The 17,961-nt window shown below is 43.4% G+C and overlaps 1 protein-coding gene and 1 pseudogene across 1 annotated transcript; one reads left to right on the forward strand and one right to left on the reverse strand.

Annotated features, from left to right (window-relative positions):
* On the reverse strand, window positions 3,624-5,769 carry LOC108635868 (annotated as a pseudogene).
* On the forward strand, window positions 10,073-17,128 carry LOC102170866 (GTPase IMAP family member 4). The gene is made up of 3 exons (XM_005701507.3): window positions 10,073-10,148; window positions 12,849-12,902; window positions 15,407-17,128. Exons 2-3 carry the CDS (start codon window positions 12,851-12,853, stop codon window positions 16,324-16,326), a joined length of 972 nt encoding a protein of 323 aa, XP_005701564.2. The 5' UTR covers window positions 10,073-10,148; window positions 12,849-12,850; the 3' UTR covers window positions 16,327-17,128.

A 17,961-nucleotide genomic window follows, 5' to 3' on the forward strand; every position in this document is an offset into this window, starting at 1 on the left:
CCATACATGACTACTGGAAAAACCATAGCCTTGACTAGACGGATCTTAGTCGGCAAAGTAATGTCTCTCTTTTGAATATGCTATCTAAGTTGGTCATAACTTTTCTTCCAAGGAGTAAGTGTCTTTTAATTTCATGGCTGCAAGCACCATCTGCAATGATTTTGGAGCCCCAAAAAATAAAGTCTGACACTGTTGATTTGGTTTGCTAATTTTTTAAATTTTATTATTCATAAGACTGAAGAGAAAGAGGAAATATTGGCTACAAACAATAAACAAAAGACAAATACAAACAGCAGCTAACATTTCTGAATTTCTAGACTTAAGTTCTAAAAGGATGTCAACACTCAGGACCCTATGACATGTAATCATAATGTCAATCACCTCAAAACAGAAATCTAGCTCATGAGAAACTGCTTTGTTTTGATAACAGAAAGGCATTTTTCATGATGGACAGAACTCTCCCCAAAGAAAAGCAACACTTGCAATTTATGGAGCCAATAAAAATGATATTTTAAAGTATAAAATGATATTTAAAGTAAAAAATGATATTTTAAGTATAGCTCCTTAATCAGCTATACTCCAATACAAAATATATATATAAAAAATTTAAATCTCCCCCTCTAATAGCTGCTCTACTCATCAGTTTTGCTTTACATAAATATTTTACCATTTTAGAATGTTGTTGTTTTTCAGTCACTAAGTGGTGTCTGACCCTTTCCAACCCTATGGACTGCAGCATGCCAGGCTTCCCTGTCCATCACCAACTCCTGGAGTTTGTTCAAACTCATGTCTATCGAGTTGGTGATGCCATCCAACCATCTCATTCTCTTCCCCTTCTCCTCCTGCTTTCAATCTTTCCCAGCATCAGGGTCTTTCTCAATGAGTTAGTTCTTTGCATCAGGTAGCCAAAGTACTGGAACTTCAGCCTCAGTATCAGTCCCTCTCATGACTATTCAGAATTGATTTCCTTTAGGACTGACTTGTTTGATCTCCTTGCAGTCCAAGGATTTCTCGAGAGTCTTCTCTAACACCAAGTTCAAAAACATCAACTCTTTGGCACTCAGCCTTCTTTATGGTTCAACTCTCACATCCATACATGACTACTGGAAAAAGCAGTAGTCATTTTGGAATGTAGGAGTGGGTTAAAAATGATGCTGCATTTTTGCTATTTTTATCTCATTTGTTTAAAATAGTGTGCTATTCATTTTCACATAAACTAGTCTCCTAGTCCTAGCTTTGGAAAATCTGTTTATTTTCTTCACCCACGAAAGTCCAGATACAGAACTTTAAGCTTTCAATGTTGGATGTACTTGCTTTTGAAAAGGAAATATTGCTATGCCACAACCTGTGATCAGCTATCATAAATAATTCACCCACAGAATCTGGGTTGTATGAATGTGATGCTTCTAAATCCTCTTGCATAATAGTTTCAGATGATCCAAAAAGCCTGCAATGCAGGAGACCCGAGTTCAATCCCTGGGTTGGGAAGACATCCTAGAGAAGGGGATGACAACCCACTCTAGTATTCTTGCCTGGAGAATTCCATGGACAGAGGAGCCTCGCAGGCTACAGTCCATGGGGTTGCAAAAAGTTGGACATGACTGAGTGACTTTCATTTTCACCTTGTTTCACAGAGTTAAAAGCTGTCACTGTCATCAGTATTCTTTGTACATCAATAGGGGGCATGACAGTAAGTTTTCACTCTATTTTCACCAAAAATATCTACAGATTAACTATTGATGTTCTTTGGGAAGCAGACTATCACTTATGTGCATTCTTTTCCATTGGTTACAATAAATTTTTCTTGCAGAGTAAATAAAGATGACCAGCAGCTTCTTAATATGCAAAAGACTGTCAATTTCCAGTTGACCCTTGCTAAAATACCATGGGAAGGAAAAAACAATTCACTGCTAAATAAATAAATTCTTAAGAGAAGCTGTCAATCATGCCTTTTTGCAATCTATCCTGAACAATTTGCTTCAGGCTCATTTAAAAGGCTATATATGGGCTTTCCTTGTGGCTCAGTGGTAAAGAATCCTCCTGCCAATACAAGAGACACAGGTTCCATCCCTAGTCTGGGAGGATCTCACATACTGCAGAGCAACTAAGCCTGTGTGCCACAAGTACTGACCTTGTGCTCTAGAGCCCATATGTCACAAATACTGAAGCCCACATGCCCTAGAGGCCATGCTTCCCAGCAAGAGAAATCCACACTCTCTGCAACTAGAGATTAGCCTCATTCTCTGCAACTAGAGAAAAGCCCAAGTGCAGCAAAGTCCGAGTGCAGCCAAAAGAGTGAAAACAACAACAACAACAACAAGTAAAGGCTACACAAAATTACCCAGCCACCATTTTTCCTTTTGCCTGGCCAACTCACTCGTTGCTCACTGCTCATCAGATAGAGCAGTTTAGGACAGATTCCATGGGAAGCACATGGTGCTTAATGTGAAGAAGTCCTCAGAAACAGAGACAGATAGGGATCAGAAGAGACAGGGAGGATTCTCATTGTGCTGGCTGATTTTGAGGAGTTCTTTTCTTACCTACTTACCCTAAACAAAATTCTGACTAAAAGCATCAAATGTATCATCAAGAGTGTTCTGTATAAAGTGGGGCTGGCTGGTAGGATTTTGTAAACCTGCTCAGCCATTAGACTATTGGTAAGACTTTGCCTGAGAGGAATTGTCAGAGACCTGAGTGCCATCTGGGTGTGGGGAGGCGGGGGCGGGGTGGGCAGAGAAGACAAGGACTAGGGAAGCCCAAAGTGACCACAAGCTTGCCTAATTGCTAACCTGCACTCAGGAAGCCTCTTGACATGCTCTTGCAGGAGCAGACACAGTATTCTTTCCCTACTTCTCTTCTACTCCCTCTCTAGGGAGCCTTGCCAAACAGGCTCCAGGACTTCTCATGTAAATGCCATCTTTACCCCTTTACCTCCTGAGGAAGGAAGAGTCCAGACGCTTATCTCCTAAAACAAGATTGTCATTAAATTTGGGGGCTACTCTACAGTTGGAGAAGACTCTTGAGAGTCCCTTGGACTGCAAGGAGATCCAACCAGTCCATTCTAAAGGAGATCAGATTTCTGGGATTTCTTTGGAAGGAATGATGCTAAAGCTGAAACTCCAGTACTTTGGCCACCTCATGCGAAGAGTTGACTCATTGGAAAAGACTCTGATTCTGGGGGGGATTGGGGGCAGGAGGAAAAGGGGATGACAGAGGATGAGATGGCTGGATGGCATCACTGACCCGATGGACATGTGATGAACTCCGGGAGTTGGTGATGGACAGGGAGGCCTGGCATGCTGCAATTCATGGGGTCACAAAAAGTTGGACACGACTGAGCCACTGCACTGAACTACAGTTCAATTCAACAGATATTCATTTAATTCCATAAGTGTGAGAAAGCTGAAAACCTCGGTAGTTTCTTTTTTTGGTTCTGCCTAATTAAAAGCTCTGCTGCATTTATGTATCGATGACAGCCATCAGCTTCAAAGGAACAGTTCTGTCCAGCGAAAAGGCCAACATCTCCAGGGGGGGAACAATTTCCAGGTCCAAGGTACAAAATGCTACACACCTGAAATTTTAAACAACTGGCTAGACAGTATTTCTTCCTTCCATCTACTTTCTCAATCACTGAAAAAGCTCAGACCATTAGGAACATACATATCTTTCAAATTTTGAGAGTCTTCTTCAAAAGTCATGCCTCACATACAGTGTAAAAGAAATTTTCCTCTTCATTTCTTCAGTACTCTCCCTGGGTCAGGGAGTCCCTCACAGAGGGATTACACTCAGCCAGCAGAACCTGGATGCCAATGGCCTCATGAACCCTGAGACCTTCTTTCATCATGTGGATCCCTGCTGGATCTAAAAGCTGTGTTGCACTGCAGTCAGTCACGATGGTGTGGAATTCTAAGGAATCATGGGAAAGTCGCACTGAAACTTCATCCTGGATTCCAGTGAGAGCGGCTATTTCCCTTTTGATCTTTTCCTTTGCTACCTTCTTCTGAGCTGCCTATGAAATGATTGGATGGCATCACCGGCTCAATGGATATGAGTTTCAGCAAGCTCTGGGATTTGGTGATGGACAGGGAGGCCTGATGGGCTGCAGTCCATGGGGTCGCAAAGAGTTGGACACGACTGAGCGACTGAACTGAACTGAAGTTACTAAGACTGGATTGGGGGGGGAGGTTTATAAAGATTTAAAATATTCCTTGTTCATGTAATAAAAAGTGAATTCAAAGTGGACAACCTTGATGGCTGACTTAGCCTGATAGGTCTTGTAGGCAGACATGGATTCAAAGATTTCAGGCTCTTTTGTTGGGCCAAGCAATGAATTCTTTACTTCTGAGTATGGAGGATGAGCCAAAACATAGAAAAAACAACCCCAATAAGCAGGCCTATTTCAGTACTCAGTTCAGAGGGCAGCACAGTACCAAATGAGATAACTGTATCCATTCAGCTAATTCTCCACATTGTCCATGGAATTCTCTAGGCCAGGATACTAGAGTGGGTAGCCATTCCCTTCTCCAGGGGATCTTCCCAACCCAGGGATCAAACAGGAGTCTCCTGAATCACAGGTGGATCCTTTACCAGCTGAGCTTCCAGGAAAGCCCCACATCTTGGGCAGATTCTTAAATTTACATAGGGCTCTCCAGAGATCTGGCTTTCCAGGTGGCACTAGTGGTAAAGAATGCGCCTGCCAATGCAGGAGACTTAAGAGACATGGGCTGTATCCCTGGGTCAAGAAGATCCCCTGGAGGTGGGCATGGCAACCCACTCCAATATTCTTGCCTGGAGAAGTTTCATGGAGAGAGAAGCCTGGTGGGCTACAGTCCATGGGGTCACAAAGAGTTGGACATGACTCAGCTTCTAACACTTTCACTTTCAATAATGAATAATCCCTGCCATCACTCCAACGGAGTCAGTCCAGGGAGATACTTGGCCTGAGATGTAACAGCTGTGAAGGAGGCACAGGTGACAAATGCCCTCAGCAAGGCATCTGAGAGATAGACTGAAACAAAGCCCGCTTGATAGAGCCCATGGCTGCCTGATACACTCCAACCTTCAAGGTTACCGTACTGTCAACTATAATGTCATAGCTACTTGTGTTACATATCTTGCCTGATGTCTGGCTTAATAATGTGCTCCCACCTGAAACCACTCCCAAAGAAGGAGCAACATGAGCAGTGTCATAGCCAAGTCCGCACAGTTCTCAGTCAACTACAGCTGACTGATCATAAGGCGCAACACTCCAAAATGCCCACAGAGATGTGATGGAGGTCCCCAATAGGAAGTAAATGAAGCCGACAAAAGATGTATGTAGACCATCGATATGTTCCTGGCCAGGCGAGAGAGAATAAGCAATGGGCTGGGGCACCAACAAGATGCCCACAATCAAGACAGACATCACATCCCCTAAAATGTTTTCCTCCAGATTGCATTTTGGGAGCCACTGCAAAACAGGAAGGAAACCAAAAATGATATTTTGGGGTCTGGTTGGATTGCACTGGAAACTGTAGGTTTTTGTGGCAAATTGCCTGAAGTTAGTATCTGGTTTCTCTTAAGGCTCCAAGTGGACCATAGGATACGGTCTGCATTGATCATTGGTCTCAAATTGCTGAAAGTTCTTACGTGATTCCTCTTCATGCTCCAGGGGGATCCTACCTGGAGACCTGTATTGGTTATTTCCTTTAACAGAGTCCTCAGATGAATGGTTATCTTGGTTTTTATTTTTCAAAGACATTTCTGGAGATAGATGTTCCAGCCTCCCTGAGCAAGAAATCAGATTGGTGAATTCACACAGGAGCTCTTCATTTCTCAATGCAACTGGTGCAGGACTCTCTTCTCACTTTCTACCTTCAGGCCAAGCTAGTTTGAGTGCATTCCTTCTACTTTGGAATAGCTCTCTGTGATTTCTGGGTCAAGCGACTTTTCCAAACTGCTTGATTCTGGGCCACCCACACATAACCTGCCTTCAAGGAGCATCTTCCACCCTGGCGGGACTGAGGGGATAAGGTGGTGTGGGCGGAGGAAGCCCACCTCCAGGCCAGGATTAAATTCCTTTAATCCATCGACCCCTTGCCCACCCATTGCCTTGTCCCTGGAAGAGGAGGGCCCAGCCAGCCAGGGCAGGGGAGTGGCACGCAGGCACCATCTGAGAGGTGCAGAAGGTGACTCTAGAGTGAAAGCCCAGCACGGTTTGTCAATATTTTGTTGAGGACATTTGCATATATGTTCATCAGTGATATTGGCCTATACTTTTCCTTTTGTGTGTTATCTTTTCTGATTTTGATATCAGAGTGGTGCTGGCCTCATACAATGAGTTTGGAAGTATTTCTTCCTCTGCAGTTTTTAAAAATCATTTGAGAAAGATAGCTGTTAACATTTTCATAAATGTTTGGTAGAATTCACTTGTGAAGCCATCTGGTCCTGGACTTTGTTTCTTGGTCTAAATAACACATTCAGTTTCATGATTAGTTATTATGAAAGTGAAAGTCGCTCGGTTGTGTCCAAGTCTTTGTGAATCCATGGACTATATAGAATTCTCCAGGCCAGAATACTGTAGTGGGTAGCCATTTCCTTTTCCAGGGGATCTCCTCGACGTGGGTCTCTTGCATTGCAGGTGGATTCTTTACCAGTATCCCCATCTGTCAAGTGGGAGACTGCATTAGATTCCCCAATAGGGAGACTATAGAACTGATTATTGGTCTATTCATATATTTGATTTTTTCCTGGTTCACTGTTGGGAGATTGTACTTTTCTAAGAATTTGTCCACTTCTTTCTTGTTGTTCATTTTATTGGCAAGATTGTTTTAGCTATCCAGGTGCCAGGGTCCAGCCCCGGTGGATCCAAGGTGATTCAAAGGTGGGGATGGAGTTGGAAATTATTTCCTTGGAAATAACTTATTTAATTACAGATAGAGAGGGATTAGAAAATTAGTAGAGAAAAAGAGGCTAAATAACTTGATTTACATGGAATATCAATCACCACCTACATAGGCCACAGGCGTCTTCCCATTCTCCTGAAGGAGAGGAGGCACCGAGGCCTCCATGGTCCGATCTTAGAAGCCCAGGCAAAATTAGCAGGCTTGGTGGGTACCCATGCACCAGATGGGAATTTGGCCAGAAAATAATAGGAGAGAAAAGGAGGCTGAATAACTTGATTTACGTGGGATACCAATAAAATTCCAAGACAAGGAATTTGCACCATCTATGTTGGGTCACCGGTACCACTTGAATATCGGAAGGTGCACCTTCTTGGGCTCCTTCTTGCGTGGGCTTGAAAACCGGGGCAAGTAAGCAGACATGGCGAGCACCCACGCTCCAGATGGGAATTCAGCCAGAAAAACGGGGAGCAGGAAAGAACGACATGAGGGAATCAGTCTTTCTGGAAACTGATCCGATTTCTTTATTTTTGGGTTTGCTTATATACCTTTTGTTACACATAGGGATGAATACTGAGTCAAGCGGGGGTCAGCAGTCCTGACCTTTATCAAAATCAGGTGCTTCACATAAATGTATAAAAAATGTCTTAGGGGTTTTACATCATCTTCTGGCCATGAGACCTGCTGACATTTTATGATCCTTTCTTTCTGATGACCAAAAAACTTATTTCTTCCAAGGGTGTTTTTTCTTAAACCAGGCACCACCCTCCAAATAAAGTTGCATTCCTATAAGGTGAGGGTGTAGTGAGTTACAATCAAGAAAGCAATTTATTTAACCTAAGGTTAACATGATTAATCTTAAAGGTTAATGCTTATTTCTCCTATATGCTAGTTATATTCATTATAAGGACAGGGAATATGGAGATTTAGCAGCAAACATCACCCCAACAAATGAAAATCCTTTTACCAATGTTCCCCTTAAGATCTATTTATTCTTAAGATAGTGATAAAGTTACATTTTTATATAGCAAGGACACTGTGACTTATAACAAAGTACAGTGATCTATTACAAAAGAGAAAATTCATTAACTCAAAAAGTCTAGTATTGCTAACTTAAAAACTACTATATTTCCTTTTCTATATCCCAAATACATTAATTAATATATTCCCAGGTGCCTAAGGATATGGAGGCCTGGAGGCAATCATTGACTCAACAATGAGAAAAGCCCTATGCTAATTAAGACTCTCAAAATACTCCAAACTTTCTATGCTGTTTATGGTTGAGAGGTAGTAAACAATCATGTGGCAGGAGTATGGATAATCCTGTCACACAAGCTAGTCTGTCAGCAGAGAGATTTGACCTGAGACACCCTTGTCACACCCAGGGCAGGGAATTAGCAGTAATTATTGGCACAGCAAATGAAAAACCCTTCACCAATATAATTCCTAACCAACCCACTATACTGACGATTTTGCCTTTAGTAAGTCTAAAACATCTCGTGCCTCTCAGGTTGGGAGGCTGTAAACAATCACATGTGGCCAGACGAACCTATACAGGTGGGCTAGATAACCTTCAGAGTTAGTAAGCTGAAACACTCTTGTCATGCCCAGGAATTTTTATTGACTTGGAGCTGCAAGTTAACTCCTTCTCCGAGAGAACCGGTGGGGAACAGCCCCCCATGAAGTCAGAGATGTAGGCGAGAGCATGAAATAGTAGAGAGACTCAGGTTTTGGGGGTAGATGCTCAGGAACAGGGGGTTTCCTGAGGCTTGATCACACCTTTGAGTATGCCAAGCTTCCTTCCTCATGACCTTTGCCATGGGTGGAGGTCCTCACGCTGGCCCCCGGCATCCAGGGTCATTTGTGTTCCATACAAATAGTAAAATTTTGTGTTCTAATTCTGTGAGAAATGCCATTGGTTATTTGATAGAAATTACGTCGAGTCTGTAGATTATATTGGCTAGTATAGGACAGTATCGTGACAGACATTTTTACAATATTGATTCTTCCAATCCATGAACATATATATATATATATATATATATATATATATATATATATATATATATATATATACAGTTGCCTCCTGGCTCTGTGGGCGGCTCTCCAAGATCAGCAAGTGGGCCTCCCTCAGGCTCCCGTCATATCACTGCTTCTGCACTGGGTCTCAGAGCATGAGAGATTTTGTCCATGCCCTTTGAGAGTGGGCTCTCTGCTTTCTATGCCTTCTCACTCTCCCATGTGTAAGCCCTGTAGCCTTCAAAGTTGCATGTTTTGGGGCTTTACAGGTGGCTCAGTTGTAAAGAATCTTCCCACAATGCAGAACACGTGCATTCGATCCCTGGGTCAGGAAGATCCCCCAGAGCAGGGAATGGTTACCCACTCCAGGATTCTTGCCTGGAGAACCCCATGGACAGAGGAGCCTGGCGGGCTACAGTCCATGGGTCACAAAGAGCCAGACACAACTTAGCAATGACACAACAAAGTCAGATATTTTAGGGGCTCACCTTTCTCATGCAGGACCGCCCCCCCCCACCCCCCAGGGAGCCTGAAGTGGGGCCCAATCCCTTGCTCCTTGGGGAAAACCTCTGTTGTTCTGATTATCTTCCCGTTTGCAAGTCGCCTACCTAGGGATGTGGGTCTTGACCTTACTCCCTCCTATCTGTCTTGTTGTGGTTCCTTCTTTTTACCTTTAGCTGTGGAAAATCTTTCCTACTAGTTCTTAGATCATAGTTATTTTCTAGATGCTTATAATTCTGGCATGCCCATAGGAGGGGTTGCGCTCAGGGTCTTCCTACCCTGCCATCTTGGCCACACTCTGAGTGTCAGCACTCTGGTTTTGACACAGTAGTTTTTTCTTGACTTTGACAGCATGACCCATCTTGTTTCCCTCCCTTTTGTACTCTCTGCATGGCCTAGTATGGTAGTGACTAGGCAGGTGTGGCCATTGAACTGTAATTTTCAATTAAACAATTTGGAATAAAATGCAAAATTCAGTTCTTCAATTACACTTCTTACATTTCATGAGCTCAATAACCCATGTAGCTCAGGGCAACCTTACGGAGCCACACAAAACAGTTTCATCTTTGCAAAGAGTTCTAATTCTCCTAGATGATCACAGGGGCAGCAGGTCTTTTGCAAGAGTTTGGATGGCTCCACCCTCACTTCCTGTCTCCTCCTGCCTCCTCCTTTTAATAGCTTTGCATCACCTCCTGGTTCAGCCTTGTCTTCAAAGTAAGAGAAGGGAGCCAGCCCCAGATTTTCTAGGTAAGGAAAGAGGTGTGTTTGTGGGGGTGAAAGGGAGGGAGGGGAATGTGTGACTTGATGGACGGGGACTCATCCCCGGATCTATATCTTAAACCTCCTTGCAAACTTGCTCTCAGAATATATTTCTCATTGGGTTTCTCTTTGCTGTTTTTGATGATTTTAGGCTGTAATCTGTTTTGAAGGCTGAGCCCTACAAATTGATGCCTCTTTCCATGGTGATGGCTCAGAGAATTCTTGTGCAAACAAATGATTCCTCTCACCATTCATAGAATTTATAAGAAAACTTGAAGTTTTCAGGATTAGCATTGACCAAGCAGACAGAATTCATTCTGTGGGAAGCTGGTGGTGAGAAGAGCTCAAAGAGATGTAAGAGGCACAGCTCAGCACTTCCCCTGTTGCAAAACCAGCATGCAGAGCAGGACCAGTGAGTCTGTTACCCAGTTAACTCTCTGCTCAGAGCTGCCCCTTTGGACTTGCCTCCTCAGGGACAATAACTTCCTGGGCCTCACCCCGAGTTGGGGAAGAGAAGCTTCTGGAAGACAGGAGGAGGGAGACACTAACCCATATTACTGTCTACCATTCAGGAGGAGCAGGGGACCAACTGATGCCTGTTCCTTAAACAGTAGGAGAATTCAGCCATCCAGTGTCAGTGTGTAGACAAGGTCAGTGTGTAGACAAGGTCAGTCCCCTGGTTTAGTATCTGAACTAGGATAAACAGAACAGCATTAAAGAATGCTGAAGACAGAGTCCACAGACTGGACAGCAGACTTTAAGAAATAACCCAAACCTTGTCTGTTCCTATTTCGGGTATGTTACTCCTTCTCCTAACTCCCACAACCAACATCAGCTTTATGAACAAACCTATTCTTTAAAATTCGGTGATTTCAGTTCCCAGTTTATAAGAAGCTGTTTCCTACTCTTATTCCTAATCGACTTTCAAAAGAAAGTGTTTCAGATTTGTATTTGATGCATTCCTATCAGATGACTTTATCTTTAGCAAATAGCATTTTCAGCTAGCTCTAGTTAAAATCTGCTCTGCTAAGAATTCTTCACATGGCTTTCTCCATTGTCCAACCTTAGAAGGTAGAGAAAAAATAAAGCATCTAAAATGTAATGCCATGTTTCAAGAGCAATGTGTTTTTAATAAGGAAAAGATAAGTTTTTTCACAGCCAGATGTAAGCAAGATATAAAGCTCAATCACAGAGGAGGCAAGAAACAGTGGGGTATTTTTTAAATCAATTAATTTATTAAACAAATATTTTTTGAGATCCATGCTTTGTCCAATACTGTGCTTTTTCCCCCGGGAATAAGGAGGTATGCAAGACATAGACAGTTCACCATCACAAACTAGCAGTCTACAAGGAGACAGTAAGAAAAAAATCAAACCACTTTCTATCATGGTGTGTATTCTATAGAAATTCTTGGGTGTAGTTAGAACAAACTCCACACCAAATCTGTCTTGTTGGTTGATGATGTGGGTGGAGAGGCCCCTCTGCAGAAATAACGAAACATTGAAGCCTCAGTGCTGAACAGAAACCAGTTGGCCATTGGTGTGGGTGGGAGTGCTCCGGGGAGGGGGAAGTGCTCCTCAGAGATCTAGGAGCTGGGGGGAGCTTAGAGGATTCAGGGGACACTGAGGAGGCCAGTATGATGAAAACTTTTTGTGAGAGAAATTGATCGTGCAAGGCCTTTGGGATCATTCCAAGGGCTTTCAAATATTTGAGAAATAAAAAACAAAAGCAATCCATTAGAAAATCTAAACGAGAAAAACACCAAATATCAAAAAGGCATCTCTCTATGTATAGAGAGAGTAACATGGAAATATAATTACCATATATAAAATAGGTAGCCAATGGGAATTTGCTGTATGACTCAGGGACCTGAAAACGGGGCTCAGTAACAACCTAGAGGGGCAGGATGTGGAGGGAGGTGGGAGGGATGTTCAAGTGGGAGCGAACATGGTAAACCTATGACTGATTCATGTCGATGTTTGGTAGAAACCAACCCAATGCTGTAAAGCAATTATCCTTTGATTATAAATTTTAAAAAGGCATCTGACTATTGAGTAGAGGAGGGGTTGAAGATACAGTATCATTTGGGAGCCTACTACATTGCAATCAAATGATAGGATTGGATTCACATGGAGATGGGGAGAAATGGATGATTTTTCATTTGGGGAATTAAAATCTATAGGATTTGGTGATGGACTGTGAGCAAGTGAAGAAAGAAGTGTTTTAGAGATGACCCCAAGGTTCTTCATGAGCCATTTTGTGATGCCACTTACTGGAATTCGAACCAGGCTGGGGATGAAAGTCAGGGTTTCATTTTGTCCAAATCGATTTGAGATGCCCACAAAATTGCCAAATGGATAATTTGACTGGGGTAGAAAAGATTTTAACACTGGGAAAGGTCCAGGCGGCAGACTACATATAAATGGCACTCAGAGTAGTAATTGAATAGAGGAGGGAAGGGCATCCAGAACCAGTGCCAAGGAAGCACCTGAAGCACTAACATGTGTGTAAAGAATTTTGACAGTCTGAAAATGAGACTGAGAGCAGAATTAAGAAGTATTGAGAAATAGCGGAGAGATCGAGTAGCAAGTTTATGAGGAAAGAGAAGGTGTCGTTTATAGGAAGTTGATGTTTCTGGTTTGTTCTGCATGTCCCTGACATAACATAGTTCTGTCTCTTTATTCTCAGGAATGCAAACCACAATGGCAGCCCAGTACCTCAGCGATCCCAGGACCAGCCACGGTGAGACGCTGCTTGGGAAGGGCAGCCAGGCTTGGTGGGGAGGGCTGGGACTCTCCTGCCCTGTCATCCAGCCAACATGTACCAGAGCAAAACGTCTTCAACCACATTTCTCAGTTTCCCCTCATTTGCTCTGCTCTCTCATTCTCTCCACCCTCTCTGCATCTTCCTTGTGATGTAGCTTAACAGCGAGCAGGAGGAGAGTTCCAATACCCTGACTGCTCCCTGGCTTGATGCGGTTTCTTACTTGCTACTTACTGCCAGGTGGTCACACTGGATCAGGGGTTGTGGCCTCCCAGGTGGTTTCTCTGCCCCTCTCTTCAGCCCAAGAGGACTGGGAAGGAGGAACATGGGGGTGATCAATGCCTCATTCAGGCCCCTAATTTCCCTGCTCCCAGTGGCCTCACTCTAAGCAACAAACTCAACAGACTGATCACTCCCTTTCTCATATAACCCTCCCTCTACCCCTTTGTCCTAGGAATAGATTCTATCATTTGAGCTTTTGCTGGTTCAGCAAATCACTCTGCAATTTAGGAACCTAAAACAGCAACAATTTACTTGACTCTTAATTTTGAGGGTCATTTGGGCTGTGCTTGGGTCTGGACCCACCAGGCTAATCTCAGCCAGACTGACTCATGTGTGGGTGCTCAGCTGGTGGTTCAGGATGCAACACAATAATCTTGGGTAGACTCACAGACATATCTGGTGGTCAGCAAGCTCTGGGTTGGCCAGGCAGACAGGGTAACAGGGCCTTGTGTCCCTCATCAAGTAGGGTAGTCCAGGGTTCCAAAAACTAGAAAGAGAAGGCCAAGCACAATGTGTCAGTGCTTTTGGATTCTCTGTTTAACCATGTTTCCATGATCCTATGATCCAAAGCAAGTCACATGGCCCAGTCAGACTGAAGGGTTGGAGAAACAGACTCAACATCCTGATGAGAGGAGCTGAGACCACCCTCCCAAGAGGCACGAGTGCAGAGATGGACTCCTTCATGGCTATGGCTGCCATCTTCAGAGGTTGCCATCCATTCGTTATCAGCACTGGCCAATGGTTGTGGTGTTGGCACTGGCCTTTGTGCCTTTTCACTGCCAGGCCATGAATTTCCTACACCCTCTCTCTAAGGCCAACCAATGCCCTGGGATCTCCTTAGGTTGGAGCTTCTATTGTGAGGGTAACTATTAAGAATACTCTGAATTCTTATGTATATTTTTTCTTAGATAAATCTTAGCCATCCCATATTCAGTGTTTGCAGCATTGGGAAATTTACTTCTTTTATCCCAGGATTCTGGTTCTGAAATGGGGAAAACTCTGCCTTAGGGATTCAGGAAGCAGCAAACACTTCATCAGAAAGTGTGTGGGAGATGGAGATTAACTACAGATTTTTATGGACATCACAGGAGGGGTTTCTGCAAGTTCCTGGTTCTGTTTGATTGATATTTTTTAAAGATTAGCCCACCTCACATAATAGACTGAAAGGGACAAAGTGGAAGTGGAAACACCTGTTAGGAGACTGCTGAGGCAGGGGTGGTGATGGAATCTGGGCTGGAATGATGATCTTCAAAACAGAGACAGGTGAACAGATTTGGAGCCAAGAGAACATGCTGATGGGTTGGGTCTGGAAAGTAGGGGAAAGAGGGGAGTCAAGGGCGACTCCTAGCTTTCCAGTCTGAGGACCTTGGTGAATGGTGATGGCTCTGAAAGTAAACTGGAGTTGGTAACAGTGTCTATAATGTTGTACGTGGGATAATGTAGGCATTGTCTCAAAGCAGAAATGGGTAGGTATAACATAGAATTCTTCATGCAGGAAAACAGACCCTTAAGTTCAAGGGCCAACTGGCAAAGTCTGCCTTCTCGGAAAACAGGCTTTTACATGTGATTGTTAATTGCCTTCCCTCTGGTCCTGGGTCTATGCCTGACAAATCCAGAGGACTTTGACTTTATAGACACATTGCAGAGATATGCAGAGACTTGCTGAATACAAGCAGAGAAAGAGCTGGTAGATGATTTGGTGTTTAAATTCAGGTTTCAATTGCTGTGCTCTACTGCTCTGATATTAACTTTCAACTTTCCTAGGAAGTCGAATATGCAGTCAATTTTGAGTTATCTGCTTCCACAAGGTCAGAGTAAGAGCTGAAAGGGATCCTGAAAAATATCTGTTGTTACTGCTGTTCAGTTGCTAAGTCATGCCCATGGAGTGCAGCATGACAGGTTCTTCTGTCCTCTACTCTCTCCTGGAGTTTGCTCAAATTCATTGATTTGGTGATGCTGTCTAGCCATTTTATCCTCTGCCACCCCCTTCTCCTTTTGCCTTCAAACTTTCCCAGCATCAGAATATTTTCCAGTGAGTCTGCTCTTTGCATCAGGTGGCCAAACTATTGGAGCTTCAGCTACAGCATCAGTCCTTCCAATGAATATTCAGAGTTGAATATTTATTCAGTGGGTGGGAGACTTGCAGGGGAGACAGCTGAAGTTCATTCTAACACTGGGTCTTCTGTTTCCTTATGTTCCAGGGCTTGCAAACTCCGGAGATTCCCAGCTGAGACTTGTTTTGGTGGGTAAGACTGGAGCAGGAAAAAGCGCAACAGGAAACAGCATCCTCAGAGAGAAAGTGTTTCCATCTAGCTTTTCAGCTGTATCCATCACCAAGCACTGTAAGAAAGGAAGCAGCACCTGGAAAGGGAGAGAGGTTGTCGTCGTGGACACACCTGGCCTCTTTGACACAGAGGTCTCAGATGCTGAGACTCTCAAGGAGATTACCCGCTGCATGGTGCTGACCTCCCCGGGGCCTCACGCTCTACTCCTGGTCATCCCACTGGGCCGTTACACACCGGAAGACCAGAAAGCCACAGAGAAGATCCTGACGATGTTTGGAGAGAGAGCTAGGGAACACATGATTCTCTTATTCACCCGGAAAGATGACTTAGAAGGAATGGATTTCCGTGATTACTTGAAGCAAGCTCCTAGAGCCATCCAAGAGCTGATTTGCAAGTTCAGAGATAGCTACTGTGTTTTCAACAACAAGGCCACAGGAGCTGAGCAGGAGGACCAGAGGGAGCAGCTGCTGACCCTGGTCCAGGATGTGGTGAACAAGTGCAATGGTAGATACTACACGAATAGCCTGTATCAGAAGACCGAGGAGGAGATTCAGAAACAAACCCAAGTGTTACAAGAAAGTTACAGAGCAGAGCTTGAGAGAGTGAAAGCTCAGATAAAACAGGAGTTCGAAGAGGAAATCAGAAAGCTGAAGGATGAACTAGAACAGCAAAAGCGGAAGGTGGAAATGGAAAGGCAATTGGCAGAAAGGGAAGCTTACTGGGTTTCAAGGCAGCAAACAGCCAGAGAAGATGTTTTGAGTCCGAATAAGATACTTGAAATCATCCATACCTTGTCACAGGTTGCTTCATTTGTCTTCTCTCTCTTTAAGCATTAAACTTTATGAAAATATTTCTATATTTCCTGCATATTTTCGGGTGTTCCTGCTCCATGTAACTCAGAGCCCATTCTCCTTTTTCTGAGACTCTCAGGGCTAAGGAGAGTAAGTTCACTATTGATAATTGGTATATGTTTGATTGATTTACCAGGAAAGGGATAAATTCTCAACTTGTGAAACTCCAAAGCAGAAAGTATTGATGCTCCCTAATTTGTGAATTCTTTCTCAGAGACACCAAGACAGGGAATGCAGGAGACCAAAGAAGATGATCCCGAGGTTTCTCTCTTTATCCCCAGAAAAGATTTCTCCTCTAGATTCTTTCTAGATTGGTAGGTGATCTTCCCTTATAGCTTTTTCTCACTTATTTTGTCTTTAGACGGCGCTGATCATCTTACCCTTATAGTTTATTAGAAAGATCGATTCTTTTCATTAGTTAAGCTTACAGAAGGAGATACTGATAGAAATCTTTCTAGATGAGTGGAAATTTGTTCACTTATAATTTTACTGAAGGCCTCAAATTGTTCCTTATCAACTGACCATTATGAACAAAGAGTTCTGTGACAAATAGATCTTTCAGAACTCAACTACCTGAAATGCCAAAAGGCACAAAAGATATTCAACAGATAAGGGAATAATGCTTGGTGTATTCAGATGTATCTGTAGGAAATCTTTGGCCAACAACAACCAGTTTGCTGAATAACCAGTTCTCTCCTTTTCCTGTGAAACTAACAGCTGTTGCATGCAGATGAATTGTTTGCTTATTGTTATTTTAATAAAACTTTTCTGTTCTCTCATACTTGTACAAATTGGAATCTGTTTTTTTTTTTTTTTTTTTTCTTGGAAAGCACCACTATTCCTTCTAAGAACAGGGATGAATTTCAGGTTTTTTTTGGTAAAAGTTCAAGATGATTTTGGTGTAGACTTGGTCCACGCTCCAGACATCTCCCCTCACCTTTCCCCCCAACTCCGGAAGGTTTGAGCCACATTCTCAGCCCCTCTGTCAGTCAAAGTCTACATCCTCCTTGGATTCATCCATTATGTATTGGTAGAATGTGTAATCGAGGTTTCTGAGACTTTTGTGGCTTTCCTGCTGCAAAGATTCTTTTAAATCTGTGGATAAAATAGAGACATGCCTGTCCCTTTTCTCCTCTTCCAATGGGTCCTCTTCACCTAGTAATTGTAGGCTTTCCCCAAGCACATTCCCATGTTCTTCCAACATGGTCTGGAGGTCACATGTGACCTATGCCAACTCTCCTTGCTTGATCATCTTAAAATCATCTTCTCCATGCCCTCACCCATTCTGTCCAAAAGAGGACATTTGCCTTGCCCTGACTTCCCCCAAACACACAGGACTGTACCTTTAACACTGCTGCTATCTATCTATAGCTGCCTCACTTTGCTAAACAGTAGAAACTAACATACTATTGGAAAGAAACTATTGCTGTTGTTGTTCAGTCACTGAAATGAAGTGAAGTCACTCAGTCATGTCCAACTCTTTGCGACCCCATGAACTGCAGCCTACCACGCTCGTCTGTCCATGGGATTTTCCAGGCAAGAGTACTGAAATGGGTTGCCATTTCCTTCTCCAGAGGATCTTCTTGACCCAGGTATTGAACCCAGGTCTCCCCCATTGTA

This window comes from Capra hircus, chromosome 4 (assembly GCF_001704415.2).
Source record: "Capra hircus breed San Clemente chromosome 4, ASM170441v1, whole genome shotgun sequence".
Lineage (NCBI taxonomy): Eukaryota > Metazoa > Chordata > Mammalia > Artiodactyla > Bovidae > Capra > Capra hircus.

Coding starts and splice junctions, on each gene's coding strand:
- LOC102170866 (XM_005701507.3), top strand. CDS start 12,851: ATGCAAACCACAATGGCAGCCCAGTACCTCAGCGATCCCAGGACCAGC. Junction 12,903..15,406: donor CGATCCCAGGACCAGCCACG/GTGAGACGCTGC, acceptor CTTATGTTCCAG/GGCTTGCAAACTCCGGAGAT.